At 42.1% G+C, this 22,248-nt stretch overlaps 1 protein-coding gene across 8 annotated transcripts in view; it reads right to left on the reverse strand.

Annotated features, from left to right (window-relative positions):
• PWWP2A (PWWP domain containing 2A) overlaps nucleotides 1-22,248 on the reverse strand; it is a 104,556-nt gene that overhangs the window by 23,897 nt on the left and 58,411 nt on the right. For 3 of the 8 annotated variants that reach the window (XM_059917620.1, XM_059917616.1, XM_059917619.1), the window contains exon 1: nucleotides 8,103-8,746. The exons of 1 other annotated variant lie outside the window; for it this stretch is intronic. In XM_059917620.1, coding sequence (XP_059773603.1) covers nucleotides 8,103-8,695 — 593 coding nt within the window. In that variant the 5' untranslated portion in view covers nucleotides 8,696-8,746. Of the gene's footprint in view, nucleotides 1-929; nucleotides 1,132-8,102; nucleotides 8,749-22,248 lie in introns of those variants that run through there. 4 more of the 8 variants (XM_059917615.1, XM_059917614.1, XM_059917621.1 and 1 more) reach the window with 3 other exon arrangements.

Here is a 22,248-nt window from a genome sequence, read left to right on the forward strand (position 1 = left end):
TGGATAGTGTTTTTAATTAAAAGCCCCAAGTATTACAAGGGCAATCTGCAGGGACTGTGGGTACCCAAATGGGTGAGGAGGGAGGGAGGATGACTTTATCAACGTACAAAGAAAACATCCACCAATTATGAACAAGAATGCCAGGAAGTATCTTTTAAAATTAACTGAGGGCGGGCTGCATAAAAGTCTTAAAAGAACATCTCTGTAACCGTAAGAATTTACTCAATCTTTTAAAAAGTCTATGCAATCCCCTTTTATAAATATAGCTTTGCTTTTGGAGGGAGGGAAAAAAGAAGTTAAACCCGAATAATTCAGATTTTAAGCTCCCACTCATGTACCTTCAAACAATCCTCTAAAAACAACTTACCTGGATATTTTGGAAATAAAGATGGAAACAACTATAGAGAAAACACTGACGCTTCAGCCTTTTTAAAAGCAAAAATAGTCACAACATCTGTGTGGTACTCAAATTATTTAACTCCCTAACAGTAAATTCTTCTTTTAAAAAACCATCCAAGAAAATGATAATGACCACAAAGTGGCAAAATACTTCTAAGAGCAGACAGATCTTGACTTCACTTTTGTACAGCATCACTTAGAGAATGATACTTGACATTCTCCCAAGAAAATGAACACTGATATAAAAGAATCTTTTTAATTATTAACATAAATACTCATCACCGCTTTCAAACACTTGAAAAGAATTCCCTTGGTCCTGGCCCTAAGACACCAACAAGCAGTTTTAAGTTCTCTATGTTTCCATTATGATTTCTATGTACTTTTGATATTTCTTTTGTATTATGTCCAACAGAGTCTACCACACAGAGGTCTAAGTTATTTCTCAACAGATGGACTTTTTCTAAAAGGCAAATTATTCAATTTATTTCACTATTTCTATTTTACCAAAAACAGGTTGTCCAACAACTTACTATATGTTAGTCTTTAAATTCTTTTCCAATTCAGTCATCCAGCACTTAATGCTGATCTCGTGCTCAACAAGATTCAAATCTGACATTTTGTGATTCCTCCCATGACGAAGTGGACTCCACTGTTGCCAGGGCCAGGCCCACCAAGGCAAAACATTTAAGACCTAGGACCATATATGAAGAAGAAACCCCATTTTCAAAAATGCCTGAAGAATTCACTAAATTGAACTGAAGAGCAATTCTTATCTTAAAACCAAGCGGCTATTCCTGGTTGAGTGAGGAACAGAGCGCTCTGCCCTTCCTACCTACCAGGGTAACTCCCCACCCAAGTCATAAGCTACATGGTAATGGCAAAATATAGAAATGTATTAGAATTAGAACAGGGTTGTTTTCAAACCTTAGAGAATTGCATATCATTCAGAAAAGCATCTTCAATTTTTCAGTGCTTTCCTATTCAAACACAAAATGTAACTCTCACAAACTGCTGTGACTCCCAGCTGTTCATCTTATTCCATAAGCAAAAAGGCATCTTCGATACACCTGCTAATATCTACCACTTATAGTTTTAGGCAATTTAATCTCTCTGAGCCTTCCTGTCTTTATCTGTGAAATGGGTATTAACAGAATTTACTTCATTCGATTTTCTGGAGTAAAATGAAACAATGTACACAAAGTGCACAGTGCCTAAAACAGGAGTGGGAAATACATAGTAGCTATTATTAATTACAAAGTAAAACTTGGCAACCTTCCTAGATGGTGGGAATAGGCAGAAAAGTGAAGTCAAATACTATAGAAGGTATGTGTTTTCAAAAGCTAAAAAACCATTATTCTGTTTTAAGGCCACTTGGTACAAAGGGAGAGAGACAAAAATTATGGACTACTTAAATTTCTAGTGGGCAGCCAGATTTAAGAAACAATTTGCAAGTCTAATTACCAGTTCTACAAAAAGTATCTGGATCTGCCACCCAAGTGGCCCATACCCATATGTATTGCTTACTTTATAATTACATTCCAATCAAATTACCCAATAACTTTAAAAACAGGTTTAACACATTTACCTTCACACCATTTTGGCGAAACTATCCCCTAGAAGTCAGTTATCTCCAAATATGTTCTAAGAATCATCTGCATCGGAATCACCTTGTTAAAAACAAACTGGTGGAGTGGAGCTCAGAAATCTTAAGCACATTTGTTTTGAGAACAACTGCCCAAAAGATGTTTAGCCAAAACATTCTATATTAAATCCACCCAGAGTATAACTTAACCTCCACTTTCCTGCAAGATCTGCCACTAAAGCAACCTCTGTTCTGCTGGTGTGCCTGAATTAATTAGGGAATTAAGGTAGAACAGGACGAATAAATATCAAGAAATAAGGATGCACTTCAGAGGCACAAATAACTACTAAGACTATCTTTCATTTTTAATCCATGTGAAATTAACTCAGCCATAACAGAGAAGATGAACACATAATACACAAATTCTTTAATGGCCCCCCACAGAAAAACTGATCTTAGTAAGATTAAACCTAGTTTCATCAGGAGCTTTGCTTTAAAACAGTACACTGTGAAGTATGGTCTTATTTACACATAAAAGGCTGAAAATTAACCTCATTAGAGACCCAACTCCAATAAAACATACCTGGCATAATTTGTGTGTAACACATCTAGTTACCTAGTTCATGAAATTTATTTAATACTGTGATGTTACACAGATTCTTTACATTCAAACTAGACTTTTAATGTCCAACAACTAATCATTTCCAAAAAAAATAAATCACTGCAGTCCAACAAGTGATGAACAGCTCACTCTCAGTACTGTATATACTAGTACAGCAGTAGGTGTCCTAAAGCTGCCTGGGTCAGCAAGTGATTAGCACTTGTCTCAACGCAATTTCACTGTGGAAACCTTTTATCAACACCTTCCGGTATAAGCAGAATAATCATCAAAAAATATTAAAAGTGTTTTAAATAGGTACAACTCAACACAATCATTCAAGCATACTACTTGAGGACCTAAATTCTCAACCTGGACGCTTAGTAGAAGCTACTCATACCACTACTCACTGCTTCACCAGAATGGCTGTATATTTTTCCCACCAAAAGTAGGGCTATTGCACCATACGTTTCATGATCTCTGTAAAGAAAAAAAATCATTGTCTTGGTTTATATTTCCTTAAAAAACAAGTAAATCTACAACTTGTCTTAAGAACTTAGTGAAATCTGAAGATTTCTCAAGAAATCACCTCAATTCTTTTTAATGCAACCCGCATACACACACAGAAAAGGCAGTATTTGTAAAAGATCAATTCTGAAATACAACCAGCTACAACCTTTAATAAGCATGTACCACAAAATTAAAATGCACAAGGGTTTTTAAGCATAAGCATTTACTTCATGATCCCTTAATTCGTATCAGGTACCAAAAAAATGGAATCAGAAAGGTTTTTCAGGATTTCAAAGCAGCTTTATAACTTTAAAGATGTAGAGAACAGTAACAAACAGTTTAAATGGTCCCTCTTGTAGGAAGAAACCACAGGTCCCACTAAATATGTCCCTTCAAGAATAGATTGAGAAGACTGAGAAACTACCGTCTTAGAGGACTGGGCTGAAGGCTGGTTAAATTTTTCTAGGTTTGGAATTACTAAAGTTGGAGGTGTGTTTAAGGGATAGGCCTAGAAGTTTGCAGGCAGGCAAGAGATATCGTATCATTCCTACGGACCCAAAACAAGGCCCTCAGGGGACCTACAGTTGTCCCTTCTGTTTGCTCTTGAGGAAAAAGGCCTATTTTTAAAACGTTATGGAAATGCATCCAAGGGGATGCAATCGGAAAAAAAATCCAGAACGTGGAAAATTCTACCAAAAAAAGTCTATGGATTAACAAATCAACTGCAAGGAAATAAAAGTAATGGCAGGAGAACTACAGATGAAAAACTTAGGAAACTTCTCAACCAATTGCAATGTATAAACTTTACTTGAATTCTAATTTGAACAAAACTTAGATGTTGAATTTGAGACACTGCACATGATGATGTAAAGGAATTGTTGCCATTAAGTTCGGTGTGACAACAGTAGTACAATTAAATTTTTAAAGCTCTTATCTTTTTACAGATCTCTACTGAAATACGGTAAAATTATATGTTTAGGATTTGCTTTAAAATAATCCATTGGAGGTGGGCATAGGATGAAACACATTTGGCTAACAGCTGATAAATGTCGAAGCAAGGGACATTCATTTACCATAATACATAATACATGGATGTTCATTTACCATAATAAGAAAATTAAACAAATATTATGGTACAACCACTGATTATTCTGTCTAAAATAAGACAGTTTAGCAACCTGAAGGAATGCTTATTATATAATGCTAAATGAAGAAACAAATGTACCTATGTCAAAATTTCAAAAGCGTAAGGTTAAGGAAGAAAAGAGAATAGGAAGACCAAGACTGAATTTGTGAGTTAGGTGATGTCTACTTTATCTGCTAGTATTAGACTACTGTCATTAGACATTGCTAATGAATTCAGGAGTAGGCAGGTAATTTAAACTACCTAAGAGGGCTGCGTATAAAACAACAGTGGAGAGGCCTAGAATAAAATAGAGAATGCATGCCTCAACTTAAAGGCATTCAAATAAATATTCCACTACATAAAATCCGTTTTAACCAGATATTCAAATATCCTCATTTTTAGGGTGACCAAGTCATTTACTTGCCAAAGCAAGCTACTTTGAATAAAGAAAGGAGGAGGTAACAATCAAACCAGGATGGTACAGGAAAACCAGACCACCTGGTCACCCTATTCACTTTATCTATATAAACTGAGGCATTAAGTTTGTTTGCTTATTTGTGTTTAAAGTGAACTGCCTAAACTCAAAATGAATTAGCCTCATACACACTAGAGACTGAAGCCCAGCGAGGCACAGAGATATGCTCAAAGTCATGGTGTTAATTGAAGAGGCAGGTGCTAGAAGTCAGCACCCAAGTACCCTGACACTGTCCAGATCAATCTACTATTTAGTACCATTTTCTTCTCTTTAGGTTTTGGTTTTTTTAAAATTACATGTGTCCTGCTCCTTTTTTTCCACAAAAAGAGTCTCTTCAAAAATGTGTTCTTCAATCAAATAATTCTAAAAATAAGGCAAAAAAATAATATAATAACAGGAAGGTGAAGAATGTCCAACAAATGCTTACAAAAGCAGACTCTTGATCAATCCACATGTATATGAAATCCTGTACTCTAAGATCAAACACTTTTTCTACATGCTGGACAACCCTAAGACATTTCTGTACCGTGCATGATGTCAGAATAAAAAAATTAATAAAAGCAATAACTGGACCCTTGGAAGACCGGAGAAAAGCACACATACATTGATGCACCTAGTAGCCTCCCAAATGTTACTTCTTTCCTGATTATCTCACTGAAGAGGCAAGAACCGAGACCTCAGAGCCTACTACATTCCCAGCAGAAAGCTAAGGAAATGGGGAGACTCCAGAGCAGCGTCTATGGCTATGAGCTGACTAAAGAATCTGTTTGGCTCCAACACCCATACACAACCTCTGTATTATCCCATATAGCTATTAACATCAAGATAAGCACTATATTTCAGAAATATGCAATTCTTTACTTACTGCTTAACAGGAAACCTGCCAGCCCAACTACCTTCCTAATATGAAATTAGAAAAAGCATAGGCTTTAGAATCAGATCAACCTACATTTGAGCCCTTACTTTGCCATTTACAAGCTAGCCAAATTGAAGGAACTTCAATTTCCTCCTATATAAATGAAAAATACCACCAGAGTTATGAAGATTAAAGCATGTGGTACAAAGCCTGGTACTTAACAGGCACTCAATAGGAAGCTCTTGCTTTAATTTTTATTTTGTATTGGAGTATAGTTGATTTACAATATTGTGTTAGTTTCAGGTGTACAGCAAAGTGATTTAGTTATACATATACATATGTCTATTCTTTTTCATATTCTTTTCCCATATAAGAGGAAGCTCTTGTTATTTCTACCTAATGGTTTCATTCAATGGCTAATTCAAATAGGATACAAACTATTTTTATTTTTTATTTATTTATTTATTTTTTGGCTGTGCCGCCTTGCGGGGTCTTAGTTCCCCAACCAGGGATGGAACCTGGGTCCGGGCAGTGAGAGTACTGAGTGCTAACCACTGGACGGCCAGGGAATTCCTGATACAAACTATTTTTAAAGCAACTGATGACTACAGTCACGGTCTTGGTAAAGTCTGTAAAGAGTTATCTCCTGGATCATCGGTTAACCCCAAAACTGTGCATAAAGTATGCAATCAACGTAGCACAGATTACAAAATATATTGGCAGATCTATTTTTCCAAATTATATGAAATTATGAAAAAAGATACTCAACTAGTCAATCACTGGTCCAACAATAATTCCCTGAAGTGCTAAATTTTAAAAACACTGCTGTATTTCCTCACCACTTCCACAATGTGTGTGACTCCCACATAAGCTTCTAGAAGGCACAGACTGTGTCTCATACATATAATATTCAGAATAGCTGGGCGGGTGCCTTATACAGATGTGCTCAATAAGTATTTGTTGAATGAAAAGTTGATATGGTTCCCTTAATGGCGTTTTAAAAAATACTTTAATGACAGGATCCTTTCACTTCAAAACATTAAATTGTAAAAGGTTCATAATACGAATAGCACCCCCAACAAAAGAAGCTGCTGTTTATAAGCACTGTAGGTAAAACAGACCAAAACTCAAAAAACGAGTGGCTTTCCCCATGAAAGAAAATGTTAAAAAACAAAACACCAAGACAACGAGCACCTCAAAACAGGAAAGCACTGTCCATTCCATTCCCAGAAACCACTTACCTTTTTGCACCTTCCTTTTGCAGATTTGAAATCCAGATTCTCACACAATCACTGGCCTTCGCTTCTGTTTGATTCAATAGCATACACACTACTGAACGAACATACACATTCTCTCTCTTGCTATTATTAAATACATCAGTAGAAAGCACACTGGTCTTATTCTGCTTTCTAATACTGAAAACAAAAGTGCAAAAGTCCTAACCCAAAATTCTTTAAAAATAAAAAAACTAATTAAAAAATTTTTTTGAGATTTAACAATGTTTGAAGTAACTGTAAAGGCTCGCATCTTTTCCCATACTTCAATTATGTATTTTAATTGGCTTTCTTCCCCAAATGAGAAGATTCTTGTGTCTTGATGGGAGGGCAAGCAGTTACAAGTAAAACATACTAAAATAAGCCATTTCTAAACAGGTGAGATACCATCAGTGTGTGCTGTTGCAGGAAACAGAATGGAAAGCCGTGAATGGGAGTCTCTGCACTTCATATCTGCAAAAGAAGAGAATAAAAAGGTTAACTCTAGACTTTGAACAGAGTATCTTCATCTGTTTAAAGCAATGCCCATAAACAATTTAAATTAAAAAATGAAAATATGCTAAAACGAGGTTTGTAGGTGAACTCAACCATTTAAACTGTATCTACGGTTTTAGAAGTTAGTATCTTAACACTTTTATACCACACCATCTTGATATTAAAGGTTTAAAAAAAAATCCCATCTCTTCTTTAGACTTTTCTTAAAAGTTATCATTAGCCAATTAGCCAAATGTGCTAGGGGGAATTAGTTCTAACCGTAAGAATAACAGTCGAAGAGCTCAGTTTTAATAAATGTTCTTCCCTTTATAAGGAGTGGCAGTTAACCTTTTGGGAACCCCAATGCACACACCTCTCTCTCCGACCTCATTAAAGTTAAAGGTTAATTTGAGAACAGAGCAATCTCCCCTACCCAGCACCGCGTTCTCTGCGAAAATCCTTCTGCGTTTTGCACTGACCCACCCGCCGCAGTGTGGGTGAGCCAGGGCCGGGTCACGGAAGGAGGCCGGGGCTGGGTGGGGAGAGACCCGCGAACCCGTCAAGCAGCCGCGTCCCCCCACCCGGCGGCACACCTGCCTCGCAGGCGCCCACCTGGGGCAGGGACCGCCCTCTGACAGCCCCGCGCGCCTGCCCCACTCGGAGCGCGCGCCACACGCCGCGCGGGACCCGAGGGCGGCGCAGGCGGCGGGGCACCGGAGAGGCGGGAGCCCGGCGTGAAGGGGCCGCCCAGGCTCGCTCCCTCCCGGGGACCGAGCGGGCCGGGGCGTGCTGGGGGCGGGCGCGGTACCTTTTGGACAAATCCATGAGGACCCCGGAGAAAAGCTTCTCCCCGAGGCGGAACGACACGACGAGCGCGTCCTCAATGATGTGGTCCAGCGTGACCCGCACCTCCGAGCCGGGGATCAGTTGCGACACCGCGGAGTCCCCGCCCGCCGGCGGCACGAGCGCCGGGGCTGAGGGCTGGGGCAGCGGCGGTTCCTGACGCTCCTCGGGAGCCGCGGGCTCCTCGGGCGGCGATGCAGGGGAAGGTGAAAGGCCAGGCCCTTCCTGTGGCGCGGCTGCCGCCGGCTCCACCACCCGGGCGGGCAGCTTCTCCTCAGGCTGCAGCTCCGGCCCCACCGCCTCCGGGCTGCGGGCTAGCTCCCCCGGCGGCGGCGGCGGCGGCGGCGGCGGCGGGAACGGCGGCTCGTCGGCCTGAGAAGAGGACTGCTGCCCGTCGGCTTCGCCGTCCGGCACAGATGCTTCAGTGGCCGTGACCGGGAGGGAGTCAGTGCCGGCCTCGCTGCCGGGAATGGGCTCCATCTCCGGCTCGGCCTCGCCGGCGCCCCCCTCCCCGGGGGACGCTGCAGTCGCTGCCGCCTCTGCAGCCACGGCCGCCATTTTCTTCCTGGCTTCTCCCTCCTCCAACTCAGGCTACAGCGGCGGCGGCGGCAGCGCTGCTTGGTTCCCTGGGCCTTCCCCTCCCTTCACCGAACAGTTTTGTCCCGCCCTTACCCCGATACTTGTTATTGGCACCGCGCCATTGGTTCTGTCCTACAGCCCCCCCGCCCTTGCAATACTCCATTGGCCAGGTGGGGACGTCTATCATCCAGTCAGTCCATTTTCGCCCCCCCATACAGAGTAGGAACTTCTCATTGGCCAGACTAGTTGTCAAATGTCGAATCTTAGAGGAGGAGTGGGGGGCGGGCTCAAAGGGGGCGGGGGGAAGTCAAAAGCTGAGCCTTATACTTATTGCCTCTTTCTATTGGATGGAAGAGAAAATATAGTCTTATGGTTGGCCTATGCTCCTGCCCATTATCAGCCAGGGTTTCAGAGGTGGGATAAAGGAGGGAATCACGTGCCGTGCCTGTTCTTTCAAAGGCTACGGAGGGGAGGAGTAACGAGGTAATGAGGGAGGGGAACCGCTTCCCAAGAATCTCTGCGCAGAGGTCCTTAGAATAAATGTTATTTCTAGGCGCGGACCTGCTTGCAGCCGCGTGTGGGCACGACAGGCTTCTTTGGGAAGAACAACTAAAGTTTGAAGCTAATTCTACAAACAGTATTTGAGCTCCTACTATGCTAGGCACTGTGCTAGGTGCTGGGGATAGAATGATGTGCAAGACGTTCTCCATAACCTCATGGCAGCCACTTCAGCTCCCACACAAGGGGTGTTTCCTTGAGTTCTCTCCACTTTCTAGGAACAATGCACCTACTTATTTCAAAGTAGTAAGATGCTAATGAAAACAGGAAGGATACCATGCACACTGGATTAAGCTGATGAATGTTCCAGAGAGCAGTACAGAGGCATTGCTGAACTTCCACGTGAACGCCAATTTTCAACCCAAATTCACTGGAAAGTGGTCGCACCTGGTTACTTGCTTCAGCCTTTATCTTTCCTTGCCGCTCGTATGCCACAGGTGAAAAAGCCTCTCCAGCGTTCTAATGCCCCTACTTCTCTATTCCCACTTTAAGTTTCTTGATTTGTTTTGTCTGGAAGAATCTACTGAACCTATTTCTTTCAAAAGGCTGAGTGAGCCTTTTCTCCAGAAGAGATTGTAAGCACTGAGAATGCCTGCAGGAGCGAGGAGAGAAAAGTTGCCAACATGAGGGGGAGTAAAAAATGAAATTCTAAAGACTAATTACAGCCAGCATTTATTGGGCACCCCCTATGTGCCAGGCACTAGTACAGACATTTAGTATAACACCTCATTTAATCCTTACAATACTCCTATAAGGCAGGTACTTTTATTATACCCGTCTTATAAATAAAGAAGCTGAGGCACAAAAAGGGTGCTCAAGGTCACTCAGCTAGTAAGTTGCATAGTCAGAATTCCAGTTTTTTTTTTGGGGGGGGTGGAGATAAATTGGGAGATTGGGATTAACAGATACACACTAGTATATATAAAATAGATAAACAGCAAGGACCTACTGTATAGCACAGGGAACTACACTCAATATCTTGTAATAACCTATAATGGAAAAGAATCTGAAAAAGAATATCTATATCTCTCTATATATATCTGAATCACTTTGCTATACACCTATAACTAACACATTATAAATCAACTATACTTCAATTAAAAAAATAAAATAGCAAAAAGAAAAAAATTCCAGTTTTACATTGAAAGGACTGAAAATGGGAAAAAGTAAATATCACCATATGCTCTATTTCAAGCCCTGGGGCTCTTGGGAAAGGCAAGTAGGAAATCCCAGTCAGGGCAGGATCAGCATCTCCAAAGTAACAGAAGGAAATAAATTTACTGAGTGTCCACTCTGTACCAGAGATTTTCCCATAAGCTCTCATTTAAAATCCTGTGAGTTAAGTCTTCTCCCTCTTTTACAGGTGAGGATACTGATCCTTAGCCAGGTTAAAGGTCTTCTTAGCAGTCACACAGATAGCTAGCAGCAGATCCTATAGAACCCAGGTCTTTCCAAGTGCATGATTGTTTAACTCATTCACTGAGCAAATAATTTATCACCTGCAGGCTAGATGCCTCCAGAAAACAGGCATGGATCCTATCTTACAGAGTTTTCGCCATGATCAATTTTCTATATTTCAACATAATCAATTAATTAAACAAAACATATAGTCCTATGAAACTTGTAGACCCACATTGAGTTCCCACATTGTATAATACCCCACATGGAAAAAAATACAGTTCAGGTCCTACGACCTGATTACCTCTTGCAGTAATTCATTGCAAGACGCTGCAGTAAATCATTTAAATTAAGGATTTATAGCAGATGGTGGCATATCAAGTCACCCTTCTAAATCACCATTTTCAGCCTGCAACTCAAGATCCTCTACTGGCTCCCTATGTTCACATCAAGTGTATCCTCTTCTGCTTGTCATTCAAGGCCCTCTCTGTTCCTACTTTATCTTTCAAGGTCTGTTCTCTACTACTCTTCAAGCTTTCTAATACTGGGAAGATCTTTCATCGATTTATTCCACAGATAAATATTCAAGGCCTACTATATGTCAGTTACTGGGCTAGGCAGTCAGAAGGCATGCAGAAAGAACATGAAAGCCTCCTCGGAGTTATTTTTCTAGTTAGGGAGCTAGAAAATAAGCAGTGAATAAATAACATGATTCACAGATTATGAGCAATGCCATAAAAGAAATAAACAGGGTGAGGTGATAGGGAATAGCTGGGGGAGGGGCAGAGAGTGTCTCGTTTAGATAAGGTGGTCAGAAAAGACCTCTCTGAAGACAAGACATTTTAATTAAAATGCAAAGGATAAGAAGGAGCCAGCTATTGACATTGCTGAATGAACACTTCTGTCAAAAGGAGCAGCAATTGTTAAAGTCCTGTGGCAAAAGAGGGCTTGGCTTACTCCAGAAACAGGAAGAGACCAATGTGGTTGAAGAGTAATAAGCAAGAAGATAAGTAGCTGAGATAAGGTTGGAAAGGAAGACAGGAGTCAAATCATATTTTATGTACTGCAAATACAAAATCGAGATTCTGCCCTCGGGGGGTTCCAAATATACTGGGACCCCAGCTTTTACATCTGCTGTTGTATCCTAGTCTCCCCTGCCTTCTGTCTCCTCCTGGCATAGGATCAGCATAGAAGAGGCCTTTGGTATTTGTGGAATGGATAGCCACATGGTATTTGGTGCTGAATGGATAGAGGTTTTCATGAATGGTTGGAAGGTTGGATGATGTCTTAGTCCATTCATACTGCTAGAACAAAATGCCACAGACTGAGTGGCTTATAAACAACAGAAATTAATTTCTTACAGCTCTGGAGCCTGGAAGTACAAGATCAGGGTGCCAGCACAGTCAGGTGAGGGCCCTCTTCCTGGCTGCAGAATTCTTGTTGTATGCTCACTGGCAGAAGGAGGCAAGGGTGCTCTCTTGGACCTCTTTTATAAGTGCATTAGTCTCTTTCATAAAGGCCCTGTCCTCATGACCTAATCACCTCCCAAAAGCCCCACCTCCTAATAACCACCTGGATGGTTAAGATTTCAGCAAATGAATTTTGGAGGGACACAAACATTCAGACCGTAACAGATGAATAGTTGGTTGATTGGACAAATCGTTGAATAGATGGATGGATGGGTGGATGGAGGGGTGGATAGATGAATGGCAGGGATAAGGAATCCAGCTGACTACCCAAGTGCATCCTCACTGTCACAAGCCGACTTTGATCTCTGAGCTCTGTGGGTACTACAGTTTGGTGGCTAAAAACTCAGAGAGTGGAACAAATGAACCTGTATGTAACTCCTCAGTTGGCCTCTGACTAGCGTATGATCTGGGCATAATCTTAGGCAAGTTGCTTAACTTCATTTATAAAATGTCTTAATAATAACTACCTTCCGGTACTTCCCTGGTGGCACAGTGGTTAAGAGTCCGCCTGCCAATGCAGGGAACACAGGTTCGAGCCCTGGTCCGGGAAGATCCCACATGCCACGGAGCAACTAAGCCTGTGTGCAACAATTACTGAGCCTGCACTCTACAGCCCGTGAGCCACAACTACTGAGCCCTTGTGCCACAACTACTGAAGCCTGCACGCCTAGAGCCTGTGCCCCGCAACAAGAGAAGCTACCGCAATGAGAAGCCCGCGCACCACAACGAAGAGTAGCCCCCGCTCACTGCAACTAGAGAAAGCCCGTGCGCAGCAACAAGGACCCAACGCAGACAAAAATAAATAAATAAATTTTAAAATAATAATAATAATAACAACTACCTTCCTATAGGGCTTGTTTTTTAAATTATGTAACATATATGAAGTGTTTAACATAGAACCAAAATCATAGTGAGCATAGCTCAATAATTGTTAGCACCTAGATCTAGAAATGTAGAATTAGGACTTCCCTGGTGGTCCAGTGGTTAAGACTCGGTGCTTCCACTGTGGGGCACGGGTTCAATCCCTGGTCTGGAAACTAAGATCCCACATGCTGCACAGCATGGCCAAAAAAAAAAAGAAATGCAGAATTATCATTGCATCTGGGGCTGATCATACTCCAGGGGCTCTGACTCCCAATAACCAAACTTGTGAGAGACTAAGTAAAAACCCAGACACTGGGGTGACATGAAGAGGGATAAATGGCTACTTTATGGCTTACTAGTTTTTGTTTTTGTTTTCTGGGCCTGGCCTCTCAGGAAATCAAATTACCGACAGACAAAGCATGGGTAGTGGAGACTCAGGACAAAAGGAACTAACTGACAGCACGTGGCTGAGAAGCCACAGTGCCGAATAAATTGCTCCTCCTGTTCTAGGCCTATTTTTGTCCAAGTAACCAATATTTCTCTTCTAAAATCAGATCGCCCACTTCCAGACCAAGATTGTGATGGGTAACTACTGACAGACATGTCAATCACTGGCTCTCTCTCCATGTGTCTCAGCAGTTCTCAATGTATTGAGGAATCTCTCTGAGAATCTGCTAAAAAGCTCTGTTTTACATACTGTGTGATCACATTTACATAAAATACAAAAACAAGCAAAACAAATTTATGCTGTTAGAAGTCAAGATAGAGGTTATTCTTGGCAGGGGGAGGGGGGCAGTAGGGGGAGGGGGGCAGTAGAGGTAGTGACTAAAAGAGAATATGAGTGGAGTTTTCTGGGATTCTGATAATTTTCTGTTTTTCATCTACTCACTAGTTATACAGGAAGGTTCAGCTTATAAAAATTCATCAAGCTGTGCACATATGTGCTTTTCTGTGTACAGATTTGTATTAGTTATCTTTTACTGCTAAGTGTCTTAAACAACATATATTTATTTTATAGTGTCTGGGGGCAGAAATCCAGGCATGTCTTAGCTGGGTCCTCTATTTAGGGTCTCTCTCCAGGCTATAATCAAGATGCCAGCAGGGGCTGCAGTCTCTTCTGAAAGTTTGACTAGGGAAGGGCCCGCTTCTAAGCTCATTCATATGATCTTGGCAGGATGCAGTTCCTCAGTGGCTGTGCTCAGCTTGCCAAGTGGCCCTCTCCACAGAACAGTCTATGATTTAGAGCTCGCTTCATCAGAGCAAGCATATGAGAAGAGCCGGAGAGAAATGATGCAAGGAAGAGAGAAGTCACAGTCTTTTATAGCCTAATCTCAGAAGAGGCCTCCTGTCACTTGTGCTGTATTCCGATCAGAAGCAAGTCACTAGATCCAGCCCAAACACAAGGGGAGAAGATCATACAGGGGCATGAATACCAAGGGGCAGGGATCATTGGGAGCTGAGGGTCACATCATTTAAAGATTTTAAAACATGAAAAGGAAAAGTAATCCAGATGTTTCCCCAAACCTCCCTGCACCCCCACACACTCATCCACAGACGCTGCTAAAGCCTCTTGTTCGATGTGGATGCTTTCCACCCCACACTACCTGCTCCCTCGTAACAGATCCTCATTTCAAACTGGCAGGTGGAAGAAGCCATCATATTAAAAAAGTAAATCCCAGTATTGAGGACAATCCCTATAAGGAGAGCCATCATTGACCCAACCATTATTGAGCACCTACTATGTGTCAGGCTGAGACAGCAGCCAGATGAGCCTGGTGGGGATCAAGTACATCAAAGGTGGGCACTGTCCTGAGACATCTTCCTCCATGGTCTTGGGTGTCCTTTCACATGCTCCCCTCCCCTCTCCGTATATTTTCAACAGCTTCCATGTCAACATAGTTCCTTAAAAATGGACCCCAAGGGAGGGAGTAGTTCTAGGCTGATCATCTCAGTTTGTCTGGGACTGAAGGGTTTCCTGGGACACAGGATGTTCAGTGTTAAAAGTGGGACAGTCCTAGGCAAACCCTAATGGTTGGTCAGGGTTCATGCTTCGTGTCCTGCAGAAATGAACACTGATCTTTGCAACAACCCAGCAAGAAAGGGAGCCTGAGAGGTTAAAGAAAGCTTCCAAAGCTAAAGACTGGGCCCCTCAGTCGCCAAAGAATATGCTCTCGGCAACTTTGATCTTTTGGCTGTTTCTTGTGTTTCCTTAGCCATCCCCTGGGACAGGATCCTTGGGTAAATAGCATATCAGTGTGCATTTTTGTGTCTAGCCTTCTAGTTCCAAGCCCACAGGTTAAATCTAACCTTAAAAATAAAAGTAGAAAATATGAAAAAACAAAACCTGACCTTAGATTCTAAACACCCCTGATTGTACCCACCCCATCAAAAAATTCTAAGAACTTGTATTTACTTGACATTCCTCTAGGCCGGGTTCTGCCATCATTTCAAATGTGATAGCTATTATTAGATTTTTAGACCCTTGTAAAGTAAGGACTTTATTTTATAGTTTCCTTAGCACAGTGCTGGGCCAAGTAATATCTAATATTTATCAAGTGCTTACTTCACACCAGGCCTTAAATCAATTAAGCCTTTTATATCCCTATGAGGTACATTGCATAATTATCACCATTACAGATATAGGAAACTGAGGCACAGAGAGGTTAAGTAAGTTGCCCAAGGTCACACAGCTAGCAAGTATAGGTACCAAAGAGTAATATCTATTTGCTCATTGATTATAAAGAGTTCCCTGTGTTTTTTTCTGGAAAGACTAGCATTTGTTCTGACAGACTTAAGTGAAGCTTTCTGAAAAATGGGTGGAAACCTCAGCTAAAGAGGTACATGTGATATGCCATCCATTCTTGAAAAACCATGAACCCATGATCATTTTGATAGAATTGCTTCTGTGTCATCACAGTTTCTCTCTGTATTGGTTTCCTCATCTCTACGTCAAATGATAATAATCATCTCTACCTCAAAAAAACTGGACCAGGTCTAAGAAGCAGCAACTATTCTTATTATCCCTCCCAAAGGTCTGGAGGCCTGGGCGGGAGCATGGAGGTCATTTGGTTCGTCCAGTGTAAATTCTGAGCCAGAAGCTGCAGGCCAGGCCCTGGTCTTAGCATTTAGTTCATGGCTATTCACTTCCATGCAGCTAATTCAGTGTTTACCCCCAGTAATTTCTCTCACTACACAGTTGCTACATATGCAAATAAAAAATGAACTGCATATTCAGTTCTAAGTAGCTTTGGTTCATTTTTATACCAAATTCCTACTCTCTGTTTTATTTGTATTTGTTTGTTTTTAAAACAGCAGAGATTTTTTAGGAAGGAATGTATGTACAGCTATACATAGAAAAAAACCCTTGTGATGTCTGTCTTGTGCATCATTTGCACCTCTCCTACAGAGCACAGTGCCTGGAGTACAGTAGGCCTTCAAAAATATTTGTACAATTCATAAACAAATGACTAAATGAATGGTTATTTCTAGGGAGTAGGCTCACTGTGGGTTTTTTTCTTTTTGCCCATCTACATGTCCCAGTTATCCTGATTTTCTCATTTTTGTACAATGAACATGTATTTCTTACGGAAAATGTTTAAAATCTTACTTCAGCAAATAAATACATACATAAGTGAAGAAAACGGAGCCTGGGTAGCCTTGTAATAGGAAGATTCCAAACATGGGCTGCCTGGACAGGATGTGCATGACTCCGTTGCCTGGGATCTGACGGGCAGAAGGAACAGGAGTCCCCATGCTAGAACCCAGGGGCTCCACCAGCCTGCCCTTTCCGTTTTCCTTTGGCCCACAAGACATCGTTTTTTTTGCTCTCGTGTGTTTACTGGGTGAAAGCGAGAAGCAAGTCCCAAAAGTGTTTTTCAAGGATTGTAAATGATTCATAGGGAGCTCACAGACCTTGGCTGTCTTCTCGTTGCTGCGTTGGAGGTGGTGCCGCTCCCACGCCCTCCCCCCCACCCCGCCCCAAACAGTCCCTGAACCCTCAGAGGCGACCCTCTTCTGTAAGTGTTGGCCCCCGTATCCAAATCCGAATTCCTTCCAGACTCAGCCCACTCCACCCAGGTCTGTGGATGCTGACGAAGAAGGGAACAGACAAGCCAATTTAGATGTCCTCCTCTCTTTGTTCCCTTGACCTTGAGGCACTTAACTCAGCAGAGCTAGCTAGCAGTGGGGAGAGCCCAGCAGAGTCCGGGAACGAAAGACTAGAGACCTTGGAGGGCTCTTGGAGCCCTCGCTCCTTCTCTCTGCTTTGGTCACCATAGTGACTTCTCTCTGAAGCCTCAACCCTATGGTTTCTGCTGGATATTCATTCATAATAAGGCCACCTCTGCGTTTTCCGCCCACTTCGGAACAGGCACCAAGTGCATTCGCAGTAACGTGGCTGACGCACTGGGCCTTTAATCTACGGGGGGGGGGGGGGGGGGGGAGCAGGGCGTGGCGGGGGGGGGGGAGAAGAGTAGGGGGGTGGCGCATGGCGGGGAGGCGGTCCTCTGCCATGCAGAGGGAAGGTTCAGAACTGGGGAGGGGTTCAGACCCCTTGTGGTTCTGTCCCCTCGGTTTACAGAGGAGAAAGGACTTGCCCAAGGTTTCTCAGCCCTTCGAGAGACAGCTCCGACTGGAATATGACAGCCCTGACTCCTGGCCAACTGCTCACTGCACTCCATCATCAGGGGTGCGCGTAGGGCCCATGTTCTCACCCCAGATTTTCTAACTTCTTGGCCTTTTGTGCCAAGCACTGGGCATACTTTCTGGGACTGTTACTGAATGTTATCGAATTTATGGTAATCAGATCGTGATGAGCCCCTAGTGAAAGGCTAGAACTAGAGTTCCTGTAGAGAGACAAAACACTTCCATTTCCAGTACAGATTTGCAAGTAAATTAGCTCATTTAATCCCTAAAATTACCCTGCAAAGTGACTGTTATTATTCCCTTTTAAATTGAGAAACCTGCGGCTTCAGAGAGTGTTTGAATGGGTAAACTTGGAGTCAGAGGTGAATTTGAATGCTAACTCTCCAATTTACTAATGATAAAGGATGGCACAATAGCTCATTAGTACAGGCAATGACTTCAGATTCACTGAGATCAAGTCCTGCCATTTCCCTGCTTTGTGACTTTGGGCAGGTTACTTAACTTCTCTGAGCCTCTATTTCTCCATCTGTAAAAACATGATAATAGAACCTACTTCATAAGTCATTGTGAGGATTAAATAAAGTAATGCATGTAAATCACTTAGCACTGTGCCTGAGGGTTAATAAGTGGTTTCTGTTATTCTAAAATTAGAAAGTACTCTTTCCTGATAGAACTTCTGGTCACACACAAAAAGAGAAAATCTACACCCCTCTTCCAGGTTCACCCAGAGCCCAAAGCCTTTCCTTTGTGTCAGCCAAGGAACAGAGCACTTGAAAAAATGACATTCCAAAGAGAGGAAGGTGAATTAGAAAGATGCTTTTCATAGCTTGATTTCACATTTTTAAAAGATTCAGACAAGGGAAGAGTGGAAATCTGTATCTCTCTATAGCCTTGCTGCTAATACCTCCAGAATTATGCTGCCCAACACGGTGGCCGCCAGCCTCGTGTGGTTACTGGAAACATGAAATGTACCAGGTCCAAACTGAGATGTGATGTAAATATAAAACACACACTGCATCTTAAAGACTTGGTAGGAGAAAAATATTATAAAATATCCCATTGGAAACAACAAGGTCCTATTGTATAGCACAGAGAACTATACTCAACATCCTATGATAAACCATAATGGAAAAGAATATATAAAAAAAGAATGTATATATATATGTATAACTGAATCACTTTGCTGTACAGCAGTAATTAACACAACACTGTAAATCAACTATACTTCAATAAAAATAAACAATTAAATTTAAAAGATAAATATCTCATTGATAATTTTTATACTGATTTCCCATTGGAATGATTTTTTTTTGGCTGCACCATGTGGCATATGGGATCTTAGTTCCCCGACCAGGGATCGAACCCATGCCCCCTGAAGTGGAAGCACAGAGTCTTAACCACTGGACTACCAGGGAAGTCCCTGGAATGATATTTTAAATAAAATACATTGGGACTTCCCTGGTGGCGCAGTGGTTAAGAATCTGCCTGCTAATTCAGGAGACACGGGTTCGAGCCCTGGTCCGGGAAGATCCCACATGCCACAGAGCAAGTAAGCCCCTATGCCACAACTACTGAGCCTGTGCTCTAGAGCCCGCGAGCCACAACTGCTGAGCCCGCGTGCCATGACTACGGAAGCCTGCGCGCCTAGAGCCTGTGCTCCGGGACAAGAGAAGCCACCGCAGTGAGAAGCCCGCACACCACAACGAAGAGTAGCCCCGGCTCGCCACAACTAGAGAAAGCCCGCGCGCAGCAACAAAGACCCAACGCAGCCAAAAATAAATAAATAAATTTTAAAATAATAATAATAACTACCTTCCTCTAGGGCTTGTTTTTTAAATTATGTAACATATATGAAGTGCTTAAAATAGAACCAAAATCACAGTGAGCATAGCTCAGTGATTGTTAGCACCTAGATCTAGAAATGCAGAATTAGGACTTCCCTGATGGTCCAGTGGTTAAGACCCAGTGCTTCCACTGTGGGGCATGGAGCAGCAATGAAAACCCAATGCAGCCAAAAATAAATAAATAAATAAAATTTAAAAATAAAGTAAAATACATTATTAGAGTTAATCTTACCCATTTCTTTTTTTTTTTAAAGATTTTTTGATGTGGACCATTTTTAAAGTCTTTATTGAATTAGTTACAATATTGCTTCTGTTTTATGTTTTGGTTTTTTTGGCCTCGAGGCATGTGGGATCTTAGCTCCAAGACCAGGGATTGAACCCGCACCCCCTGCACTGGAAGGTGAAGTCTTAACCACTGGACCGCCAGGAAAGTCCCCTACCCATTTCTTTCGACGTTTTTAATATAGCTACCATAAAATTTTCAGTTATATATGTGGCTCACATTGTATTTCTCTAAGGCTGAGCTAGTATAGAAAACTCTAATTCCAGCTCAGCCGACCTACATAGGACACCGCCTCACATTTCTCTTGTTTAATTATCACAACAACATTATCTAGAAAGTATCGTTATCTACATTTTACTGGTGGAGGACAAGCTTAGGGATGCCAACCCTTCATTTTGCCAGGTAAGGTCACCAAATCACTATTATTATGTACTATCAGCATTTCATAAAGAAAAGACTTCTTTAGTAAGAATAAAATTGAAAATTTCAACTATGTAAAACAGTACACTGACACCCAAAACTGTCTCCCATAAAAAAAAAAAAAGCAGCGGCATTCTTTAAGAGCTTATTATTTTGCAGGCACTGGGATGATATATGCTTTATCTTATTCAGTTCTGTAAAATCTATGAGGTCAGTACTATTATCACCTTTAACAGATGAGGAGACTGAGGCACTGAGAGCCATCTGGCTTATAAACTGGGGCTGTAGGATTGTAAGAAGATAGGTTACAGTGTCCCTGGAGAAAGAGAACCGGGAATGGCTTTCTTGACGTAAGAGAAGCCATTTTGGCCTAAGCCATTTTGTAATCTAAGCCTGGCCACAATGCTTGCCCTTGAACAGGTCTCAGTAATCAACGATCTTCAAGAACAAAGGAATGCAGGAGCAGAGAAAAGGCAGTCAAACAACAGTGCAGTGATAAAGCAAAGTCCTAGTTCCTCCTCAAGGGATATACATAACAATATATCTTTGAGTTCTTCATGAACTAAGGCCTCCACCCAGGTGGGGAATGGAATGATGCTGTTGACCCTCCTGACTTCAGTCAACTAAAGCTTAGACTCTGTGACCTTGGCCCCAATTCTACAGTGAATCCTCCTTTGCTCAAGCCCCTTCATGAATATGCATGTACACTTAGCTTAAAAATTCCCCAGTTTTGCTGTTGGGGAGACACTGCTTTGGGAAAGATCCCCAGTGATCTCCTTACTTCCTGCAAGTAATAATAAATCCTTCCTTCTCCCCATCTTTGGCTTGGTGTGTCTTTGGTTCAGCACCCACCAAGAGGCAAACCCATTTTTCAGGTAATAGGATTTGAACTGTCAAATGACAAAAATAATACAATTTCGTAATGAGTATCATGTCCTTTACTTAAGGGAAAACAACCCATGGATTGGGGGAGTACAGTGCCTCACCAGCAGTGGAGCACTCCTTCTGAGGGATTCTGGGCAAAAGCGAGTTTTACAGAGCATTAGATGAGGCAATGCAGAAACAGGGCATGATTGGCTAGGAGGTCAGGGATTCCTTATAAGGCCAGCAGGTCCTGTTTTCTAGGATAAGGTGAACTAGCTTTAGCTGAGTTGGAGGACTGTTATTGGTGTAGTTAGGTTTCCTAGACAGTGAGGTGTTTTCAGTCCATGTGGGCTGACTTAGGTTTAGATTTGTAACTTGGGCCAGACCACTGGGCAGCCTCCATTTTGTGGGTACCGATATAGGAATGTCCTTTATCAATTCCCCACTTTTGATCAATACTCTCAGTTGTACTAGAGTATTGATCAAAATTTAAGGTGTTAACTCAGCTCTGAGCTACTGCTTTTTGTGAATGCTGGGGTCAGGTTGGATCTCTGACTGGAATTCATGCCATTTTTGGCGTTCTAGGCAAAGGGAGATCATTCGTCTGGTCCCCAGCGGCTGCATGCATGCATTTATAGCCTTTGAGAGGACATAGCACACAAGGGAGACTATTAGAATGATTATAAGCAGGATGGTACCCAACATTTGGAGGGCACTCTGACTCTTGAGGCCAAGGTGCCATGACCCAAACCAACTCAGATCAGAAAGATCAAAGAAAGACCCTGTTGAAGGAGTCACCTTCTTAAACCAAATGGCTTGCTCAGTGATATGTAGCTGAGTCTCAACTTCCTCAGACTATTAATCCAAGTGCAGAAAGTGGTGCTGGGCACAGCACAGATACCTCCTTGCTCATCTAAAAGATAATCAAGGGCTATCCTATTAACAACAATTTTGGCCAGAGAGTCCAGGGATTTTTGTTGGACAGCTATTGCTTTAGCAGCAGATTCTATGATGGCTTCGGGAGTTAAGGAAAGATTCCTGATCATAGCCTCCTTTGCACTTACTTCAAGCCAGAGGAGGAGGGATCTGCTAAAGGAAGGGAATTCTGAATCATGAATGCCTCCTGGTAATTCCTGTTTGGTACGATAATGCAAATTGAGGGGAGTTACAAATATTCAAATGGTACAT

This window comes from Balaenoptera ricei, chromosome 3 (assembly GCF_028023285.1).
Source record: "Balaenoptera ricei isolate mBalRic1 chromosome 3, mBalRic1.hap2, whole genome shotgun sequence".
Taxonomy (NCBI): domain Eukaryota; kingdom Metazoa; phylum Chordata; class Mammalia; order Artiodactyla; family Balaenopteridae; genus Balaenoptera; species Balaenoptera ricei.